Raw genomic sequence first — 23,193 nt, 5'->3', positions numbered from 1 at the left:
CATTTTGTAGTGCCTTTTAAAACCTCAGAACATCCTAAAGCGTTTTCACCGCCAATGAAGTGCTTCTGAAGTGCAGTCACTGCAGTAATGTAAACTTACACATCAGTTCTGAAATTTGACTGATCTTTAAAGCAGCGCCTCCAATCTAATTTGTTAATCTGTTATATGTGGGAAGCTCGAACAAACTTGATTTTCACTAAGGCTGTTTCATCTGATGTCAAACAGACGGAACAATTTGTACAATTTGTGTTGCGCTGCTTAGGCTCTGATTTTGCTGCTGTAAGTTGCAGTACCCAAATCTTCGTGCTGTTCTCTTTCAGCATTCTTTTTGAAGTAAATAAACAGATCTGAGCAAAGTTTTAGTCAATTTATTATGCCATCATAAAGTGTATAATTGTGGAATGCAATCTATTTCTCTTCAGGATGGGAAGGTGGAAGTGGAGGAATTCACAAACCAGTTGTACAAAGAACTCAAGTCTTCACCACAGCCTTACCTTGTGCCTTTTCTTAAGGTAACCATAATATTCGCTTGCTATGTTGTGGCAGATTTTAAAGCTTGAAGCTATTAGATTACACTTTAGCTACGCGGATAAATTGGAGAAGCTGAGACAGTTCTCCTTGGAGAAGAGAAGGCTGAGACGAGATTTGATCGAGGCGTTCAAAATCATAGGGGGTGGGTCTGGACAGAATAGATGGGGAGAAACTGTTCCCGTTGGTGGAAGGGTCAGGAACCAGGGAGTGGTTATTTCAGATGACCAGTGACATGAAGAAAATAGCTTTTATGCAGCGAGTGGTTAGGATCTGGAATGCACTGCTGTAGTGGTGTGGTGGAGATAGGGTCAATCGAGACATTCAGAAGAGGATTGGATCATTATCTGAGAAGGAAAGCTGGCAGGGCTATGGGTAAAGGGTGGGGGAGTGGCATCAGATCAGTTGTTCTTGTGAAGAACAGACATAAACACAATGGGCTGTCTGGCCACCACCTGTGCTGTAGCCATTCTATGATTCCACTTACACTAACCCTTTGCATGGATGGAAAGCAGCTTTCATTGTATATTAATTTTAAGTTGATTGGCAAAAGAACCAATGAGTGGTTAGGATTTGGAATGCAATGCCTGATAAAGTGATGGGTTTCAGCTTCCAGGTGAAAATTAGATGCTTGGAAGGAGAAAAGTTTGCAGGGATACGTGAAAATAGGGACAGGAGCAGGAGTAGACCATTCGGCCCCTCAGGCTTGCTCTGCCATTTAACTGGATCATGGCTAATCTTCTACCTCAACATCATCTTCCTGCACTATCCCCTTGATGTCATTGGTATCTAGAAATCTATCAACCTCTGCTTTGAACATACTCAATGAATGAACTTCCACAACCCTCTGGGGCAGAGAATTCCAAAGATTTACCGCCCTCTGAGTGAAGAAATTCTTCCTCGTCTCTGTCCTAAATGGCCTACCTCTTATTCTGAGACTCTGTTCCTTGGTCCTAGACCCTCCAACCAGGGGAAGCGTCCATTGTACATCTACCCTGTAAGAATTTTGTACACTTCAATGAGATCGCCTTTTTTTTCTAAACTCTAGAGAATACAGGCCCAGTCTCCTCAAACTTTACGCATAAAACAATCCTGCCATCCCAGGGATTAGTCTGCTGAACCTTTGTTGCATTCCCTCTATGGCAAGTATATCTTTCCTTTGGTAAGGAGACTAACACTGCACACACTATTCCAGGTGTGGTCTTACCATGGGTCTATACAACTGCGAGATTTCCTTACTTCCTACACTTGAATCACTTGCAATGAAGGCTAACATACTATTTGCCTTCCTACTTGCTTGTTGCACGTGCACGTTAGCTTTCAGTGACTAATGAACAGGAGCCCCCAAGTCCTTTTGGACATCATTTCCCAATCTCTCCCCATTTAAGAAATACTCTGCATTTCTCTTTTTCCAACCCAAATGGATAACTTTCACATTTTTCCACACAAAAGAGCAGGCAGTGGGATTAAGTGGATTGCTCTTCATAAGAACCAGCACAGACTTGACAGGCTGAATGGCTGCTTCCTATTCCATAACGGAGACTGCAGAGTGAGCTGAAACCATGAGGCGCACGTTGCCTTCTGCACAAAACTGTCACCTAGTGGTTTGAGCTCCGAGGCGAGTGGTATAATTCCATTCGGCAAATGAGGCAGACCATCCTTTGACGTATCGTCGTACTTTCGTTAATTGTCGAGCAGTTTGAACATTGAAACAGTTGGATTTCTATGGAATGTGCGAGGCCATTAACTCGCTTTGGTTGTGAGATAACCTGTACACAGTCAGAGACCTTCATTTTGTTCTGTAATTTGAGCCTCTATAGTCCGTGCCAAGGTCTGAAGCGCCGTTTAAATAAAGTTGCTGTCGGCTCGCCTCCCAAGGATGCACACTGAATCTGTCAACAGCCCTTTGTGCAAGTTTTCCTTAAACTTAAATATAGTTTTTTCAGAGAGCAGTTTACAAGTTACTTTTTCTGAAACCAAGTGCCAAGGGTTTACTCAGCCCCCACTGAGTCTTTTCAGCATTTTCTGTTGTTATTTATAGTTCCTGGTTTCATGCTCTCACCCAAGTGGAAATCTTGACATCTATCATATTTTTATAGACCTCTAGCGTGCCGTATTTCGAGAGAAAAGAGTTCCAGCCGTTGTACTTTTTCACTTCTGGTCTCACCTTTGTAAAGATTTTTTGCACATTGACCAAGGCCTCTATATCCTCTTTATTATATGGGGTTCAGAATTGGATTTATATTCTCTGGAATTTGGAAGTATGAGGGGTGATCTCATTGCAGTATACTGGATTCTAAAGGGGCTTGATAGTTTAGATGGGTGGAGAGGTTGCTTCCTGTGACTGGGAATCCAGAATGCAGGGATGCAGTTTCAGGATAAGGGGTTCATCATAAGCGATGAGGAGAAATTTCTTCACTCAAGAGTACTGTGAATCAGTGGAATTCTCATACCTGGGGTTGTGGATGCTCCATCGTTGAGTATACTGAAGGCTGCGATAGACAGATTTTTGGTGTTTCAGGTAATCAAGGGATACGGGGAGCAGGCGAGTAAGTGGAGTTGAAGCCCAAGATCAGCTCTGATCGTACTGAATGGCAGAGCAGGCTCGATGGGCCGTGTGGTGTTACAGTCCCCCTGGAGACCAATGACTTTTAGATGAATTTCTTAACGACCAACGGAAAAAATCGAAAAACAAGGCTTCACTTTTTAAGACTTTTACTGTCGCAAGCAAACTCAAATCAACATAAATAATTAACAGGCTCCTAATACTTCAAATTAAAGAGACACGTTTGCATTAACGAACTAATGTAATTTAAATATGCCTAAAGAAACCTTTTCATTGTGCACCATGCTTCTGGCAGTTGTGTAACATTACAGGAGTAGCCTCACAGTCATTCTCAACTCACCAGTGGAGTTTCATTTCTCCCCGCCACACCAGCTCGAAGCTTCCAATGTCCTTCAGGCTGTCTTTTCCCAGGCACAGTTAACACCATCAAGGCACACCTCAACAATTCCCTGCTCTTTAAATCTTCAGGAGCCTCGTCTACTCTGTTTCATTTTCTTTGGAAAGAAACCGAACTCTGAAAAGCATCCTGCTTGGCTGTTAACATAACAGTTCACCCGGCTTTCCCGTAGCACTAGCTCCATTGTCTGCCTCTCAAACAGTAGATGTCGTTTTCCTGTGAGATACTGTGAAAGGTGTTAAACTGTCCATTTGTGTTTCTCTGCCCGTGGCAACTGGGTCAACATGTGCATTTCTCTGAACTGAGGTGTTTATCAGGAATTCACAATCCAACCCACCCCCCCCCAAATCCTTTTCAGAACATTCCATTTTACCTTAAGTTAAAGGGGATATTTTGAAAAATAATCATTTTGCGAAGTTCGATGTTCATAACTCCTCCCCCTAAAAATTATTTAACTATCAAAACACAACAATTTTAACATTTTAACAACTAACTTATTACACACAGGTACAGTTAACAGTTTCCCTCCTGTCATACTTCACCATTAAAAATTGTCTTGGCAACATTTTAAGGCTTAACCCACACCAAAACCAATCGAATGCAACAATTAGGATTTCAAGTCCAATTTGAGAGAGTTCTTGTAAATGAGGCTTTATTTTACTACTGATCTATTCACTTTCTTCTAATAAATACAAAAAAAAATCTTCTTTTTTGTTTTGAGTAGCCTGTATAGTTTTTTCATGTCCTTGGTTAAAAGATGGTGCCCTGGTTATGCATTCTTCATGTTGCTATTTAAAATCTCTATTGGACTATGCAAAGTCTGGACCCTGGGATAGTAATTGTGATGGGCCTCAAGGTTTCACAATTTGTTTGACCTGATTAACTTTGCGAAGAACAACATTGCTGATTACTGGCAAACCATCTTACTTTTGAGTACTGGTGACTGTGAATTGAAATCCAAGGAGAAATCCCCTGTTATATTGCTTCTTACCGTCTGGATTCAGCAATTTCCTTTGTCCTTCTTTAAAGCCAGACACTAAATTATCATCAGGGTTTTGACTCTGACCCACTCTGTTCAGTTTTTAAATCCGTGATCTCCATTTTCTTCTGTGTCTGCATGTTTTTTTTAATGCCCAGGGTTTTGAATAAAGTTTCAACCAGTCGGACATCCGATTTGTCCTTCATAACAATTGAATTCACCTCATCCCGTCTAAATTCTGTATCATTTTTAACTTTATGTTCTTTTCCCTGATTTAATACTTGGGTTTTCTTTCCAGGAGACACAGTTTTAACACTGCCTCCTTTTGTGCAAGCAGTTCATTTTCTGTTGAGTAAAATCCTTTGTAGCTGCTTTAAGAACTTGGGTAAGGTTATTTTGATGCCTAGCTAAGAGAGCCTGCTACTCTTTTTTTATTTCATGAATTTTTATCGTTTTTGTTTGTCCTCTCATTGAATTCGAGCCTTGTCTAATTCCTTTCCAGCAAGAGAAATTGCCTCTTCATTCTGAAGTTTTAATTTGCGTTCAAGAACACGTACCGTTCCTTACAGCTCTGTAGGGTGGAATTTTACAGCCCTGTTGTGGCCAGGGCAGTGCTGGAAAATATGGCCAGCTGTTCAAAACTCCATTGACTTCAGGATAGGAGGATCCCACCAGTGAGAAGGGCTGTAAAATTCCGCTCTTAGTGTCAGCACGGATTTCAAACCACCCCCCCACCTTTCAAGCGCCCCTTTCCTTTGAGTACTGTTGCTACCTGCTTTGCCACACCTTGCTCATGTTTTTCCTGCATTTTTCATTCAGATGGCTTTAACTCGCCTCTAACTGCCATTAACTTTTTCTTTTCAGCCTGATGTTCCAATATCTTTTTACAATTAGGCTGAGTTTCTGACTCTTTGAACACATCCTTAGTCAAAAAAATTAATTCTCGCAGCAAATTTATGGAAAGCCACTGATTCTTTAAAGCCACAAGCCTTTCCCATCACAAATTAAGTTTCAACAGCCTCAATGGATGACACTCTCGGAGATTTTTTGTTTGATTTTTAGTTTAGGGATCAGCAAGTATTGGTGGTAGAACTTAGCTCCATCCACTTGATTTCCTGAGAGAGGAAGTTCGCAACTAGATAGGTTTATTTCCATCTCCAGACGTGGACATCATGATGAGATCAGCATTGGTTTCCCTGAGAAGTTGTGGTGTGAGCCACCTCCCTGAACTGCTGTGCTGCATTTCAATGCAACTGGGTGACTCACTAAAGGAAATTAGTGAACCAGTTGTAGTTTTAAGAAAAATCTGATAGCTTTGTGGTCACTTGGTGGGTGGAAAAGTACTAAATTCAAATTGTTTCATCGCCATAATGAGATTCTCTGGATGATTAGTCCTAGCCAGTGGGTTACTAATCCGGGAACATATTAGGGAAGAGGGTACAGGCAACGGAGAGGGCAGGATGATAGGTGAATGGATTTTTCCTTGGGTGCTTTTTGATTTCAGTGTAACCAAGTGTTTCTCTGTCTGTTCTGAGAATAGTCAGTGGTGGAGATCCAGCACTACAGCATGTAGGGGGAGGCGGTGGTGTAGTGGTATTGCCCTGGACCAGTAATCTGGAAACCCAAGGTAATGCTCTGGGGATCCGGGTTCAAATCACACCACGGCAGAATTTGAATCCAATAAAAATCCTGAATTAGCAATCTCATGATGACTGTGAAACCATTGCTCATTGTCATAAAAACCCATCACTAATGTCCATTAGGGAAGGAAACCAGTCATCCCTATCTGGCCTGGCGACTCTTGAATACCCTCTGAACAAGCGCAATTGTGGGTGGGCAATAAATGCTGGCCGAGCCAGCGACCCCCCACATCCCATGAATGAATAATAAAAAAAAGTAACTAATGAACATTCCGTTGCTGAAACCAAGTGGGTCCCGGTTGCTGTTCCTGCAATTGATCCACTTTACACGGGGTGGATGTGAAAGTAAAGAAATTTAAGAGCGACTCAAATTTTGCATCTCGTTAAAGACTGGGTTTAAATCTGAGAATGAGACGTGCTTAGGAGAGGTGAGAAATACAAAGCTGAGTCATGTAATATATATTCCTAACCTTCTACTCGTTCCACATGTACTTGCCTTAAGCAATTGATTTAATCCACCTCTCTGTTGGGAACATGCTGGGGAAACGTAATCCATGATAGACGCGTAGGGACTGGAATAGACCATTCAACCCTTTGAACCTGTTCTGCCATGCAGATCATGGCTGATCTACATCTGAATCCCATCCACTCACTCTGGTCCTGTATTCTTTAATACCCTTAGGCTAGCAAAGATCTATTGATCTCTGATTTAAAGCTATGGATTGAGCTAGCATCTTTCGTTTTTTTTTTACGTGGTAGAGAGTTTGACATTGTTACCACACTTTGCACGAAGTGGTTTCTAACCCCTCACTGGTTCTGATTGTATTGTTATGTCCATTGCCCGAGATTCTCCCACCAGTGGGGGAAAAAGTTTCTCTGCGTCTACCCTATGAAGAACACACACAAACTAGGAGCAGGAGTAGGCCACTCAGGCCCACAGGCCTGCGTGCCATTCGATAAGATCATGGCTGATCTGATTGTGGGCTCAACTCCACTTTCCTGTCTGCCCTCCATAACCCTCGACTCCCTTGTCAGATCAAAAATCTAATTTAGCCATGAATATTTTCAATGACCCAGCCTCCACTGCTTGTTGGGAAGAGAATTTCACGGACTAATGACCCTCAGAGAAGAAATTCTCCTAATTTTGAAACTCTGCCCTCACACACACATGCCGCCCCCGTCCCCGCCCCCTGCCCCCAAGCTCTAGATTCTCCCACAAGGCGAAAGATCCTTTCAGCATCCACTCTGTCTTACGTTTCAATAAGATCACCTCTCATTCTTCTAACCTCCAGTGGGGTTAGGGCCAACCTGCTCAATCTTTCCCCAAGATAACCCCTTCACTCCAGGAGTCTGTTGAGCGAATCTTTTCTGAACTGCAAATAATTCCTTTCAAAACCTGAAAAAACATCTCCATCAAATCACCAGTTAACCTTCTATCTTCAGGGAATAGAAACGTAGCTTATGTACTCTCTTTTCATAATTAAACCCCTAGAGACCTGCTTCCCATTGACCAGAAACTGAACTGGACTAGCCATATAAATACATGGGGCTACAAGAGCAGGTCAGAGGCCAGGAATCATGTGACGAGTAACTCACCACCTGAATCCCCAAAGCCTGTCCACCAACTACAAGGCACAAGTCAGGAGTGTGATGGAATACTGCCCACTTGCCTGAATGAGTGCAGCTCCCACAACACTCAAGAAGCTTGACACCATCCAGGACGAAGCAGCCCACTTGATTGGCACCACATCCACAAACATTCACTCCCTCCACCACCGAGGCACAGTAGCAGCAGTGTGTACCATCCACAAGATGCACTGCAGGAATTTACCAAGGCTCCTTCGACAGCATCTTCCAAACCCACGACCACTACCACCTAGAAGGACAAAGGCAGCAGATAGATGGGAACACCACCACGTGCAAGTTCCCCTCCAAGTCACTCACCATCCTGACTTGGAAATATATCGCCGTTCCTTCACTTTCGCTGGGTTAAAATCCTGGAACTCCCTCCCTAACTGCACTGTGGGTGTACCTACACCACATGGACTGCAGCAGTTCAAGAAGGCAGCTCACCACCACCTTTTTAAGGGCAATAAATGCTGGCCCAGCCAGCAAAGCCCACATCTCCTGAATGAATTTTTTCAAAAAAAAGAAAAAAACATTCGGGTGATAGACGTGACTAAGAGATGACCCTGAGTATAGGAAGAATTTGCATTTACCTCGGCCCTTTTTTGAGTGCGGTCACTGTTCAAGCAAATGCAGCCAGCTTATGCACAGCAAGATCCCATAAACAGCAAGTGGTTTAACATATGAGTGACCTGATAGAGGCTTTAAGAATTAAGGTTTTATTTCCTAATTCAGGTGAAATGGATGTCATCCGATAGATGAGAATTGAATATCCCTGAAGTTGCTGCATCTGTATTTTAGACGTATGTTTTAGGATTGGGTGGAAAGGGATCTATTTTAAGGAATTAATGCTGAAAGGATTCACTTTTAGAACTCTTGATTCTATTAAAGGAAAACAATTTTATTGCCTTGCGTATTTCAATCTTCCCTAGCGAAGTTTACCTGCCTTGCGGAAGTTGATGCCGAACTCCCAGGCTTTCATTCAACAGTGCCTACAGAAACCTGCAACTCCAGCCTCTACTCTTGCAGCTGTATCTGGAGCATCGAAACAAGCCAACCCAGGGCAGGCAACAAAGACCATCACAGTAACTAGTGCTTCACAGCAGGCAAAAGTCCTGCAGACCTTGCCATCGCCTCAGATGGTAAGAAACAAACCCTAACGCCAGTATATATCAATTGAATTGTTGGGAGTGCTAGTTAGAAACCATTTCGAGCAAGTCGGATTATATAGAAATTCTATATCACCTTTAAAAGTAACGGACAAGAAAAAAAAAAGGGGGGTGGTGCAAGAAAATTTCAAAAGAAAATTGGACGTATAGCTAAAAAGAAGAAATTTGTCTTAGCGGGGGAATGGTGGGCTAATTGGCCAATCCTTCAAAGAGCTGGCAGAGGCATGATGGGGCAAATGGCCTCTTCTATAGGACTCTGTCTTTGTGTACAGTAATCTGACAATTTTTAAAAATGTACTTTCGCATAGACGTAACATTAGGCAAAATGTGAACTGATGGAGAAATATACATTATTTCATGAAAAGATGTGATGATTATTGTGCCAGACTATTAGGTTCCCATTGTTATAGAGAAGCTACCAAAGCAATAGAACTTACTATAAGAAGGAAGTTTCTGTACAGCAGCCAAACCAAGTTTGTCTGCTTGCTAGCTGCTGTAATTTGCTTCACTTGTAGGTCGTCCAACAGTCTGGAGTACTTATAAAGTCACAAGCAAGCATGCTGCCAAGGACTCAAACAGTGACTTTGCAAAGGACCCCAAACCACATCATTGTGCCTGTATCAAAAAATCAGGTCAAAGAAACTCAAGCAGGTAAGGACATGTACGAAAATAGTTTCCAAACACCAAATAATGACATTAACTTCATTGGTGCTGGTGTCATTATTCTTCACTTGTTAATCTGCTAAACATGTCACACACTGTTGAGCTGCTTCTACTGACTGTGTTATTTTTAGAACTTGAACAGGGAGAAAATAAAGGCCAAATGGTTCCTCCATGATTAAGTGGTCCTGTAATGCACCAACTCATGCTGTCATGGCCTGAGGGGGGGGGTGTTGAGTTTGGTGGTCTCCCAGTTTGAGTTTCTAATCCCTGCTGTATTGCTGTGAAGAGATATTGAACTAAAGTGGCATTGCCTGCACCCTTGGAATTCGCTGCTCCTGGCTGCAAATGACATGCCTCAAAAGGGTCTAAAGAGGAACAGTTATGTCAGGAAGAGTGGAGGCATATGGGCATAGATAGCCAGAGTATTATCTCCAGTACTGGTCGTCACACTTTTTAGGAAGGATTCAACTCCTCGTTTTAAAATTAGAGGTTGCCCTTTTAGGACAGTGATGAGGAGAATTTTTCTCTTGAGGGTTGTGCGACTTTGGAACTCTCTGTCTCAGAAGGCGGTGGAGGTGGGGTCACTGAATGCCTTTAAGGTGGAGGTAAACAAAACCAAAAATTGCTGGAAAAACTCAGCAGGCCTGACAGCATCTGTGGAGAGGAAGACAGAGTTAATGCTTCGAGTCCACATCACTCTTCATCAGAACTAAAGAGGAATAAGAAATGTGGTGAAATATAAGCTGTTTAAGGGGGGGTGGATGGGACAGGTGGAGCTGGGTAGAGGGCCAGTGATAGGTGGAGGCAAAGGAGAGATTGCCAAAGATGTCATAAACAATAGGATAAAGGGGTGTTGACGGTGGTGATATTAGCCAAAGGATGTGCTAATGGTGACATTAGGGGTAGAAAGCAGGACGAGCAAGTGACAGCCCTAGTGGGGGTGGGGTGGTGAGAAGGGATCGAAGTAGATTGATTCTTGTTAGTCAAGGGAATCAAAGGTTATGGGGAGTAGATGGGAATGTGGAATTTGAAACAGCCAGATCAGCGATGATCTTAGTGAATGGTGGAGCAATCTCAAGGGGCCGAATGGCCTACTCTGCTCTCATTTTGTATGTTCATATGTATGTGAAAGCGTGCAGAGGAGATTTACCAGAATGGTTCCGAGGATTAGGAATCTTAGCTACAAGGTTAGGTTGGAGAAGCTGGCATTGGTTTTTCTTGGAGCAAAGCGGATTGAAGGGCGATTTGATAGAGATGTACAATATTATTGCAGGTTTGGATAAGGTAGACAAAGAAAAGCTGCTCTCATTAGTTGATGGTACAAGGGCCAGGAGAGACAGATTTAAGGTTTTGGGCAAGAGATGCGGGGCGGAATGAGAGGAAGAACTTTTTCGATGCAGAAAGTGCCTAATGACCTGAAACTCGCTGCCTATAAGGGTGGTGGAAGTGAAAACGATGAATGATTTCAAAAGGAATTTGGATGGGTACTTGAGGGAAATAAACCTGCAGGACTATCGGGATAGAGTGGGAGAATGGGACTGACTGGATTGGTGCTTCGAAAGCCGGCATGGACTCGATGGGCCAAATGGCACCCTCCCATTCTATAAAGATTCTGACTTGATTTATTTTTAAAATGTTCTCCTTCTCCACCCCCCGCCCCCCCCCCCCGCCCAATGGTGATTTGAAAGATTTCCCTGTTCTGTTCAGTGTTTGACATGTATTGATGACCTGGAGTTGTGTACACAGGACATAATTTCCAAGTGGTACGAAATTCTGAAATTTAAACAATGAGGAAGATGGTAACGGATTCAGGAAGACGTGGACAGACTGGTTAAAATGTGCGAGCATGTGGCAGACAAATATTTATACCAGTGTAACGCGATACATTTTGAGGAGAGGCATTATGAGCTAAATGAGGGGCTGTAAGAATAGAGACATCTGAGTGTGTATATAACAAATCCTCGAAGGTGGCTGATAGATTGAGAAGGCGGCTTTTTTAAAAAAAAAGGTATAAGGAATTGCTGGAGGAATAAGCTATAAAAACAAAGAAATTGTGTTGAACTTTCCTTAACTGCTGGTTTGGCTGCAGCTGAAGTATTACGTTGAATTCAGTGAACCACTTTTTCGGAAGGGTGTTGATGCCTCTGGGAGGGTGCAGAGATTTATCAGAATGGTACCAAAGATGAGGGACCTCAGGATCATGGAGAGACTGGAGAAGTTTGGATTGTTCTCCTTCGAGCAGAGAAGGTTATGACGAAATTTGATAAAAGGTGTCCAGAATCCATAAGGGTATTTTTTAGAGTAAATAAGAAGGAACTATTTCGAGTGGCAGAGGGGTGATATAACCAGAGGACGCAGATTTGAGGTGATTGGCAAAAGAACCAGAGATGACGTGAGGAATTTTTTTATGCAGCGAATTGCTATGATCTGGAACGTGTCCTGAAAGGGTGGCGGAAGCAGATTCAGTAGTAACTTTGAAAAGAGAATTGGATAAAAACCTGTAGGAAAAAAAAACACAGGGCAGTGAGGAAAGTGCAGGGGAACGGAACTAACCGGATAGCTCTTTCAAAGAGCCAGCATAGACATGACAGGCTGAATGTCCTTTTCTCTGATATGTATCGGCAAATGCAGTTACGTTCAGAACAAGTGCAATCCAATTGCATTCTGAATTTTGGCGCGCACAACAGTAGGCATAGCATTTGTTCTGCTAATTTGTTTTATTTTGGTTTGTGGATCTGACTGATCACTAAAACACCTTATGGATAATAACATGTAGTTAGCAGCCCAAGACAGAAGATGTACCACATTCATACAGGCATGATTTATGGAACGTAAAATAATTGTTGACATCACAATGCAACACTTTGGCCACTGAAATATAAATGCGACGAAAACTAATTGTTTGCCTTGTTTCTGCATACCCTGTGTGCATTGCAACCATGACAGAATTGTTCACTCCATCTCCACCATTGTAGCCAGGATTGTCCTGTTGAGCTTCAGCTGTGGCTTAGTGGGTAGCATCCTCACCTGAGTCAGAAGGTTGTGGATTCCAAACTTACCGCCAGATGCTTGGGCACAAAAATCTAGATTGATCCTCCCTGTTCCGGTGCTGAGGGAGTGCGCTGGCCTTTTGATAGGTTAAACTGAGGCCCCTGTCTGCCCCCTCAAATGGATGTATAGGGTCCTGTGCCACTATTTAAAAGTTCTCCACAGTGCCCTGACCAACACCTAAAACAGATTATCTGGATGGTTGGTTGTTTGCTGTTTGTGGGATCTTGCTGTGTGCAAATCAGTTGCTGTGTTTCCTGCGTTGCCATACTGGCTGCACGTCATAAAGTGCTTCTTTGGTTGTAAATGCTTTGTTATGCCTTAGTTTATGTTAGATGTTGTTTAAATGCAAATCTTTCGCTAAATTTTAGGAAATGTTTCATTTGCATTTATTCATAAGTCCAGTATATCACAATTTGTCCAGAAAGTGCAAAGAGATATGAGCGTAATAGTGGGCTGACAATTTATCTGCTGTGTATTCCAGGTGAGAACTGTTACCTGCTCAAAAGAATAAACTTTGCTTTCTATAACCAGGTGCTGCAACTTTGGTTACAAAAGTATCGCTCGCACAAATGAACAAGAATCCAACAAGTGTTCTACTGCAAACCTCACCTGGTCAAATAATCAAAAAAGAAGCTGGAGGCACCACCTTCAGGTAAAAACTGTTAGAACAAGTGTCTCAAAAAATGATCATTGCATGTGCAAAAGCATGTAATAGAATTATGCTTTTAATTTCACACAATTAATTGTACCACAAGTCAGAATGACTGCTGCGGGGTCTGATGTGACTGTCATATATGAGTACAGTGTAGCAGCTAGCTGTGAATAACCTTAGGATATAGTGAAACCTGGTCCTAGAGACTGTCACAAATGATGGGCAATCATTAAATGCAGAATACTTCATTACTGTCCAGATATTTTAATTCAGCGTCTCTCTAACCTGCTCTTTATCTTAACCCATGGGCACCAGGCGGATTGCGACAGTGATGCCCCACAGTGATTTTAATTGCCGGTAAACCCATTTTCTAATGAGTGCACTGGGTTGACATCAGCTTTAGAGAATCACTAGAAATGACCGCACAGAAGAGGTCATTCAGCTCCTTTGAACCTGATCCAGTGTTAGAGCACTCAAAATGGAAGCACAATATGTTTTATATTTGTGCTTGTGGAATTGCCAAGTCGAGGCCTGCTCAATGAGAAATGATTCCCAGATCTGTAATTGTTGTGGGGGTGGTGGGTTAGAACACCTGTATGTACTTCTGGCTTGATGTGCAACAGCTGGAGAGCAGAACCTGAAGACTAAAATTCCTTTCCCATAATGAAAACTGGCCTTTTAACCAGCTGTGTTTGTGCCGGTCTGCATCAGCCCTTTGAAAACCATAAACCTGATTTTAAACTGTGCATGTGTTTATGATCACCTGCAACTGAATTGGTCCATTTAATCTGAGTGTTTAGTGTCAAACAATAAAACATGTGGAATTGTGCAGTATTAATTGGATTGAGGTATCTTGTGAAGCACTTTCAGAGGCATCTTCACAAGACTTGTATGGCTGAACCCACAGTAAAGTGGGTGCATGTGCAAGTTTGGATGAGGAATTTTAGCCTCTGGACGTCAGGAGACCACTGTGCTCCTTGTGTCATAGGATCTTTTACCTGAGTAGCGATGGGGCCTCAGCTTAACACTTAGCATCTTACAGACCAGAGGAGGCCTCTTAGCCCATCATTCTTGTCCAATTAGTTTCCTCAAAGTCCTGTAAAATTTCCTTTTCACCCCATTTAAATGCATAAAATCCCGAGAGGACTTGAAAGGGTAAATGCTGAGAGACTGTGCTCCCCCTGGCTGGAGAATCTATAGGGGTTGTGGATAAGGCGTCGGCCATTTCAGACCGAGATGAGAAATTTCTTCACTTAGAAGTTAGTGAATCTTTGGAATTCTCTACCCCAGAGAGCTGTGGCTGCTCAGTTGTTTAGTATAGTCAAGGCTGAGATTGAAAGATCTTTGGTGAGGGATGCAGGGATGGGGTGGACATGTTGAGCTCAGGTAGAGGATCAATCATTATCGTAATAAATGACGAAGCAGGCTGCAGGGACCTTGCAGCCTCACCCCTTCTATTCCTTATGTTCTAGTGTGCATCAAATTCTCTTGGTTCACTGGTATCAATTGCTCAGGAAAGTAAATACCACTTCCTTTGTGTACTGGAGTTCGCTCTGGCAGCATGATATTTTTCTACAGAAGAACATAATCCAGGAGTGTTTCAGTGGTACCCTCTTGTTCTGAGCCGGTTATTCATGTCTCTCACACAATTCTCCACATATCCCATGAATCCTTTTTTGAAGATGGGCTGTGAACCCACTTGTGGAGATGAGACCGGATACTCCCTCTGGCTGCCATCCATTTCATGAGGCGATTGTTTGTTTGTTTCTTGGTGGCCGACTGTGTTCAGCGATATTAGTGTCCTCTCCAGGGCGCAATTTTTGAAAACCCTGAATTGTCCAAACATCATGGTCCCCCTCTTGTCCTCCCTGGATGGATCCAAAGGAATGCCACGCACCACATTTTGCACCAGCTTGGTTGCAGGAGTTGGCAGAAAGGTGATAAGAGTTAGGCATCAGTCCGCCTTTGGCTCCACTTCAGATTTTTTTTCTTCATGTTTACTCCTATAGCCTTCAGCTCTCCCAGGGTATCCACAAGGCGGTAGAGCTATTTGCCCATAGCTGGGAATTTTGTGTGTCAGGGTGTGTCCACATGCCAGTTGACTTGCACACTGCATGTCTGGTGGCCAAACCTCTGAGTTCCTCTGAAGCATTAACCTGGGGCCACGAGGGACCCAGTTTCTGTGTGTCGCCATGAGGAAGCACCGTTGACTTGTCGTTGGAGAGGCTGTGTACTGATGGGGAGAGACCTACAAATGACGCTGTCTTTTCACATTGCTGCTAGCCAGCAATATAAGTTGAAAGTGAGAAGCAATCTGGCGCACAAAAAAACAGGACTCTAACTCTCTTCACCCACACATTAGACACATCGTATTAACCTGTTGGACACCTGGATACTGAGGCCAGATACTAATGGTTAAGATACTTTTATTTCACACGGACTGTTTGTCAGTAACAAGACAAAAATCGTGGAATTGCTATGTTCAGTGGGTAGTAGAAATCGAACACTCGCACTCAAAAAACTGTTGAGGCTGAGGAGTCAACTGAAAATGTCAAAGCTTGAGATGGATAGATTTTTGTTGAATAAGGGTATTGAAGAATATGGAACCAAGGCAGATCAATCAAATGAAGAGACTGATAGCCTGATCCAAATGAAAGGCAGAATATGTTCGAGGGGCTGAAGGACCGTTACCTGTTTTAACGTTACACTACCACCTGCGCAAGGCGTGCACGTGGCTCATCTGGTGCCTCTTTTTTTTAACTTGAGGAAATTAATGAAAATACTGCATCTTGCAAGCATACTGTTATCTTGATCTGTGTGTGCGTTACAATCTGGCAGTGGTAGATGTTCGATGTGGTGGCTTAGATGTCTCTGGTCCCATACAAAGGCTTTCTGCTGTCTTTGCTGCAAAGGAAGATATCGTGCTGAAGCTTTTCGTATTCCACTCATCAGGACAAATGCAAGAATGCCAACTTTCAAACTATTACAATTTATATTACAGGAGGAAAGGGCTGTCAAGTTCAGTTTCAATGACACCATGTGTCCTCAAATCAATGGTATAGCCATGAGCGCTCCTCTAGGTACATCGCTTGCTAGTATTTTCCTCAATTACCATGAGAAACGTATTTTTCATGGAATGAGCCCGATCCACCTACCCAGTGGTATGTTTCTGAAAGGTGGATCATACGTTAGTGATCTTTGAATCTGCAGCCATGTGGAAGGATTTCCTTACACACGTTTAATACGTTCCACCCTGCACTCATATTCACTTTTGAGATGGAGCAGTCTAGCATGCTCCCTTTTTTCAATGTGCTAGTTGAGGGATCTGCTAATGGGATCTCCACTACTACTATCTACTGTAAGCCTACGTTCACCGGCCAGTATTTGCTTTGGGATTTGTATAGCTACTTGTAGTTGATGAGTGCAAGATGAAGAGCTTCAGCAACTTATCCCTCTTTCCTACAACACTCAAGTTTAAAACTTGAAGTCGTTAGATTTTTAATTGACTCCCCAGCTTTTTGAGTGGGAGTGTTCCAGATTTCCGCCACCCACTGATCATAGTAATCCTGACTCTTTTCTGCTGTGGTAAATGACAGCTTTCTGGGAAGAGCTGTATCCATTCCAGATTATCCTCTAGCAGAAGTAGTAACCTTGATGGGCCTCTCTTCTGAAGCAGAGGTGGCGAACTTAGGCCTTGATGACTCTAGACAAAAATTCCTCTTCATGGCATCTGCATTTGCTGTTGTTCATGAGCTTGTTACTATTGAATCTGCTTCTGCCGTTCTTTCAGGCAGTGCATTTCAAATTATTATAACCTGCTGTGCGGACTAAAAAAATTCTCCCCTGATTACTTTAAATCTGTTGCCTCTAGTCACTGACTCTCCTGCCATCGGAAGCAGATTTTTAAAAAAAATTCATTCACGGGATGTGGGCTTCACTTTATTGTCCATCCTTAACTTCCATTGAAGGTGGTGGTGAGCTGCCTTCTTGAACCGCTGCAGTCCATGTGGTATAGGTATACCCACAGTGCTGTTAGGGAGGGAGTTCCTGGATTTTGACCCAGCGATAGTGAAGGAACAGCCGATATATTTCCAAGTCAGGATGGTGACTAACTTGTCGCGACTCAGGTATTGCGCTTTAATGCAGAGTCCCACTGTTCCCTGAGCCGCAACAACAAACGTGAAAAAGTTTGATAAATCTGCCAGATTGCCCCAGTTCTACCTAACTGTTTAACAGAATACGAGCACCGGGTTTGTAAACTTAACAAGTAAACAACGGTTTATTGAACAAACTGTCGTTAACCAGTGGCAAAAAAAAAATATGAGCTGCTAATTTCTAACACTATAACTTAAACTCTACTCCTTAAATCCCTATACACACGCATACAAGACACACAAAAGCATGGATTTTATGGGTGGGATAAAACAGTTCAATAGCACCAATTCTGGGGTACAGGATTTGATGGGTTGATTTTGATTGATGTCTTCCAAGTTCCTTTCAGTTCTTGTTGATGACATGAGGTGGTCTTCCAGTGCTTTCAGTATTTAGTTCACTGGTTGAGAACTTGTTTTTCAATGTCTCTAACAGTGATTTTCCCCTTTGCCTCTTGACAGGGGTTTTCCGAGAGAGAGAGCAGGTTATAGAGATATGAGGAGAAAAAAAAAACAACTAGCTATTACTGTGGAATTATTGGAATCTTCCACACACAGGAGAGAGAGGTTTTAGGTCTTGTTCCTTTCAGGCTAGGAGCTATTTGGCTGCACAGCTCTTCACACAACCCCTAGTCACCTGATCAGGAGCCAATTAAACTGCTGTTGTCAGGCAGCTCCCTTGGTCCAGCACTCCTTTCTGGCACCATCCTGGCTTTCATGGCACACTCTGTTCCAGGACTGTAAAATTGTATATATATCACATCCTGTTCCACTGGACATGTCTTTCAATCTGCAGACATTGTAATTCTAATCTGCAATCAACAGAAAATAAAAAGATATGTTCTTTACAACAGAAATAAGAAGATATGTTCCTTACATCTATCTGCTGCCCTTGACCTTCTAGATGGCAGTGGTCATTGATTTGGAAGGTGTTGTCTAAGGAGCCCTGATGAATTTCTGCAATGCATCTTGTAGATGGTACATACTGCTGCTACTGTGCGTCAGTGGAGGAGGGAGTGAATGTTTGTGAATATGGTGCCATTCAAGTTGGGCTGCTTTGTCCTAGATGGTGTTGAGCTTCTTGTATGTTTTTTGGGCTGCACTCATCCAGGCAAGTGGGGAGTATTCCATCACACTTGCGCTGTGTAGATGGCGGACAGGCTTTGGGGAGTCAGGAGGTGAACTACTCGCTGCAGGATTCCTAGCCTCTGACCTTCTCTTGTAGCCACAGTATTTATATGGCTAATCCAGTTCAGTTCCTGGTCAATGGTAACCCCCAGGATGTTGCTAGTGGGGGATTCAATGATGCTAATGCCATTGAACGTCAAGGGGCGATGGTTAGATTCTCTCTTGTTAGAGATGATCATTGCCTGACACTTGTGTGGTGCGAATGTTACTTACCATTTGTCAGCCCAAGCCTGGATATTGTCCAGGTCTTGCTGCATTTGGGCATGACTCCTCAGATACTGAAGCAGTCCATGAATGGTACTGAACAGAGTGCAATCATCAGCATACATCCCCACTTCTGGCCTTATGATGGAAGGCAGGTCATTGATGAGGCAGCTGAAGATGGTTGGGCCGAGGGCCTGAGGAACTCCTGCAGTTTTGTTCTGGAGCTGAGATGACTGACCTCCAACAACCGCAGGCATCTTCCTTTGTGCTAGGTACGACTCCAACCAGCGGAGAGCTTCCCCCTGATTCAAGGGCAGTCACTCTCACCTCACCTCGGGAGTTTAGCTCTTTTGTCCATTTTGGACCAAGGCACTGTCCACTGCCTTCAGCCGTTTCTTGATATCACGTGGAGTGAATTGAATTGGCTGAAGACGGGCATCTGTGATGCCGGGGTCCTCCGAAGACAGCTGAAATGGATCATATGCTCGGCACTTCTGGCTGAAGATTGTGGCAAATACTTCAGCCTTATCTTTTGCACTGATGTGCTGAGCTCTCCCATCATTGAGAATGAGGGTATTGGTGGAACTGCCGCCTCCAGTGAGTTGTTTAATTGTCCACCACCATTCACGACTGGTTGTGGGATCCACTTAGCTCTGTCTATTGCTTGCTGCTTATGCTGTTTGGCACGCAAGTAGTCCTGTGTTATAGCTTCACCAAGTTGATACCTCATTTTGAGGTATGCCTGGTGCTGCTCTTGGCATGCCCTCCTGCACTCTTCATTGAACCAGGGTTGACTCCCTGGCTTGATGGTAATAGTAGAATGGGGGATTTGCTGGGCCATGAGGTTACAGATTGTGTTCGAGTACAATTCTGCTGCTGCTGCTGGCCCACAGTGCCTCATGGATGCCCAGTCTTGAGTTGCTAGATCTGTTTGAAATCTGTCCCATTTAGCACAGCGGTAGTACCACACAACATGATGGAGGGTATCCTCAATGTGAAGACCGGACTTCGACTCCACAACAGCTGTGCGGTGGGCACTCCTACCGATACTGTCATAGACAGATGCATCTGTGGCAGGCAGGATTGGTGAGGATGAGGTCAAGTATGTTTTTCCTCTTGGTTCCTTCACCACCTGTCGCAGACCCAACTATGTCATTTAGGACTTGGCCAGCTTGGTCAGCAGTGGTGCTACCGAGCCACTCTTGGTGGTGGGCATCGAAGTCTCCCATCCAGAGTACATTCTGCGCCCTTGGCATCCTCAGTACTCCCTCCAAGTGATGTTCAACATGGAGAAGCACTGATTCATCAGCTGAGGGAGGGTGGTACGTGATAATCAGCAGGAGGTTTCCTTACCCATTTTTGACCTGATGCCATGAGACTTCATGGGGTCTGGAGTCTTCTGGCATATTACATCAAGAACACTCATAATTGTGAACACTTCTATTAAATCTTCCTGTAGCCTTCTAGAATTCACCTCTTTTGTCCAAGTTTGGACCAAGGCAGTTATGAGGTCAGGAGCTGTGGCCCAAAATGAGCATCAATGAGCAGCTTTTTGCGATGTAAGTGCCACTTGATAGCATTGTCAACAACACCTTACATCACTTTGCCGATGATTCAAAGTAGACTGATAGGGTGGTAATTAGAAGGATTGGATTTGTTCTATTGTTTGTGTACAGGATATAAATGGGCAATTATCTACATTGTCCTGTAGCTGCTAGTGTTGTAGCTGTACTGGAACATTTTGGCTAAGGGTGTGGCTAATTCTGGAGCACGCGTCTTCAGTACTATAGCTGTGAAGTTGTCTGGGCCGCTAGCCTTTGCTGTATCCAGTGCCTTCAACTGTTTCGTAATAGCACAAGGAGTGAATCAAATTATCTGAAGGCTGGCGTTCCTGGTGTACTGGCTAATATTTATTCCTTAATCAGTGTCACCAAAACAGGTTATCTAGTCATTGTTGTTTGTGGGAGCTTGCTGTATGCAAATTGGCTGCCGTGTTTCTGACATTACAACAGTGACTTCACTAAAGTACTTTACTGGCTGTAAATCACTTTGGGACATCCTGAGGTCATGAAAAGTGCTGGGTATATTTTTAACTTGAGTGCTGCAATAATGGATTTGTTCTACTCTGACATCACAATGTAAAGCATCTTTTGAAGTTCTTGATGTAACTGAACAGAGGATGGTAGACAGGAAAAGTTGTAAGTTGCATGATATTGTTTTCCAAGTTATTAAACAGCTATGATGCCATCAATTGAGGCAAGTTTTATTTCTGGACTTGTGCGCTGCAAGTGTGCAATGCCACAAAATGTAGTTTCAAATAATTTCCAGAATTGGTTTACTGGCTGCTGGATTGGTAATAGCGGTGATAAGTTATCAGATGATAGAGCCATCATCCAAAGTTATTCAAACTTAAGTTGTAATGTATAGTTTTAGAACTATGTAGAATACTTTCCATACCTCAAATATATAGATATTTGCCTGTTATGCATGGGGGCTTTATAAATAGAGGTTGCTCAGTAAGATAAGAGCCCATGGCGTTAGAGGCAAGGTACTAGCATGGATAGAAGATTGGCTGTCTGGCAGGAGACAGAGAGTGGGGATTTAAGGGGGTCCTTCTCAGGATGGCGGCTGGTGACTAGTGGCGTTCCGCAGGGGTCAGTGTTGGGACCACAACTTTTCACTTTATACATTAATGATCTAGATGAAGGATCTGAGGGCATCCTGGCTAAGTTTGCAGATGATACAAAGATAGGTGGAGGGACAGGTAGTATTGAGGAGGCGGGGAGGCTGCAGAAGGATTTGGGCAGGTTAGGAGAATGGGCAAAGAAGTGGCAGATGGAATACAATGTGGGGAAATGTGAGGTCATGCACTTTGGTAGGAAGAATAGAGGCATAGACTATTTTCTAAATGGGGAGAGAATTCAGAAATCTGGAGTGCAAAGGGACTTGAGAGTCCTAGTCCAGGATTCTCTTAAGGTTAACTTGCAGGTTGAGTCGGTAGTTAGGAAGGCAAATGCAATGTTGGCATTTATTTCGAGAGGACTAGAATATAAACGCAGGGATGTGCTGCTGAGGCTTTATAAGGCTCTGGTCAGACCACATTTAGAATATTGTGAGCAATTTTGGGCCCTGTATCTCAGGAAGGATGTGCTGGCCCTGGAGAGGGTCCAGAGGAGGTTCACGAGAACGATCCCAGGAATGAAAGGCTTAACATATGAGGAACGTTTGAGGACTCTGGGTCTATACTCGATGGAGTTTAGAAGGATATGGGGGGATCTGATTGAAACTTACAGAATATTGAAAGGCCTGGATAGAGTGGACGTGGGGAAGATGTTTCCATTAGTAGGAGAGACTAGGACCCGAGGGCACAGCCTCAGAGTAAAGGGAAGACCTTTTAGAACAGAGATGAGGAGAAACTTCTTTAGCCAGAGAGTGGTGAATCTATGGACTTCATTGCCACAGAAGGCTGTGGAGGCCAGGTCATTGAGTGTATTTAAGACGGAGATAGATAGGTTCTTGATTGGTAAGGGGATCAAAGGTTACGGGGAGAAGGCAGGAGAATGGGGTTGAGAAACTTATCAGTATGATTGAATGGCGGAGCAAACTCGATGGGCCGAATGGCCTAATTTCTGCTCCTATGTCTTATGGCCTAGGTATTGTTATTTTAAAAAAACATGCATTTATATAACGCTTTTAATAACCACCAGACTTCACAAACTGCTTTACAGCCAATGAGCTAGGTTTTCATGTTCTGTTGACTGATGGATAGATATTGGCCAGGACACCAGGGAGAACTCATACGAACATACGAAATAGGAGTAGAAGTAGGCCAATTGGCCCCTCGAGCCTGCTCTGCCATTCAATAAGATTATGGCTGGTCTGTTTGTATTTCTAATTCCATATTCCCATCTACCCCCGATAACCTTTGATTCCCCTGCCTAACAAGAATCTATCTACCTCTGCCTTAAAGATATTGAATGACCCCGCCTCCAGTACCTTCTGAGTCAGAGCGTTCCAAAGTGCCCCAACCCTCAGAGAAAAAAAAATTCTCCTCATCTCCCCACTAAAAGGGTGGCCCCTAATTTTAAAACAGTGCCCCCTTGTTCTCGACTCACCCACAAGAGGAAACATAATTTTTGAGTCCACCTGGTCAAGGCTGTTCAGGATCTTATATACGTCAATCAAGTGAACCCTCTCTCTTTAAACTCCAATGGAAACGAGCCCAGTCTGTCCAACCTCTCCTCTTAAGACAGCCCACTCATTCCAGGTATCAATCTAGTAAACCTCCCCTGAACCGTCTCTAACACATTTACATCCTTTATTAAATAAGGAGAACAAAACTGCACACAGTATTTGAGATGTAGTCTCACTAATGCCCT

At 43.4% G+C, this 23,193-nt stretch overlaps 1 protein-coding gene across 4 annotated transcripts in view; it reads left to right on the top strand.

The window, feature by feature from the left end:
• LOC144680043 (transcription initiation factor TFIID subunit 4-like) overlaps positions 1-23,193 on the top strand; it is a 160,453-nt gene that overhangs the window by 30,116 nt on the left and 107,144 nt on the right. For all 4 annotated transcript variants that reach the window (XM_078541154.1, XM_078541155.1, XM_078541153.1 and 1 more), the window contains 4 exons: positions 423-512; positions 8,669-8,878; positions 9,421-9,556; positions 13,151-13,271. In XM_078541154.1, the coding sequence (XP_078397280.1) occupies positions 423-512; positions 8,669-8,878; positions 9,421-9,556; positions 13,151-13,271 (557 nt within the window). The remainder of the gene's footprint in view (positions 1-422; positions 513-8,668; positions 8,879-9,420; positions 9,557-13,150; positions 13,272-23,193) is intronic.

The sequence above is a fragment of the Cetorhinus maximus genome, chromosome 4, assembly GCF_964194155.1.
Source record: "Cetorhinus maximus chromosome 4, sCetMax3.hap1.1, whole genome shotgun sequence".
In the NCBI taxonomy this organism is placed as follows: domain Eukaryota; kingdom Metazoa; phylum Chordata; class Chondrichthyes; order Lamniformes; family Cetorhinidae; genus Cetorhinus; species Cetorhinus maximus.
This window is presented reverse-complemented; position numbering and strand designations above follow the sequence as displayed.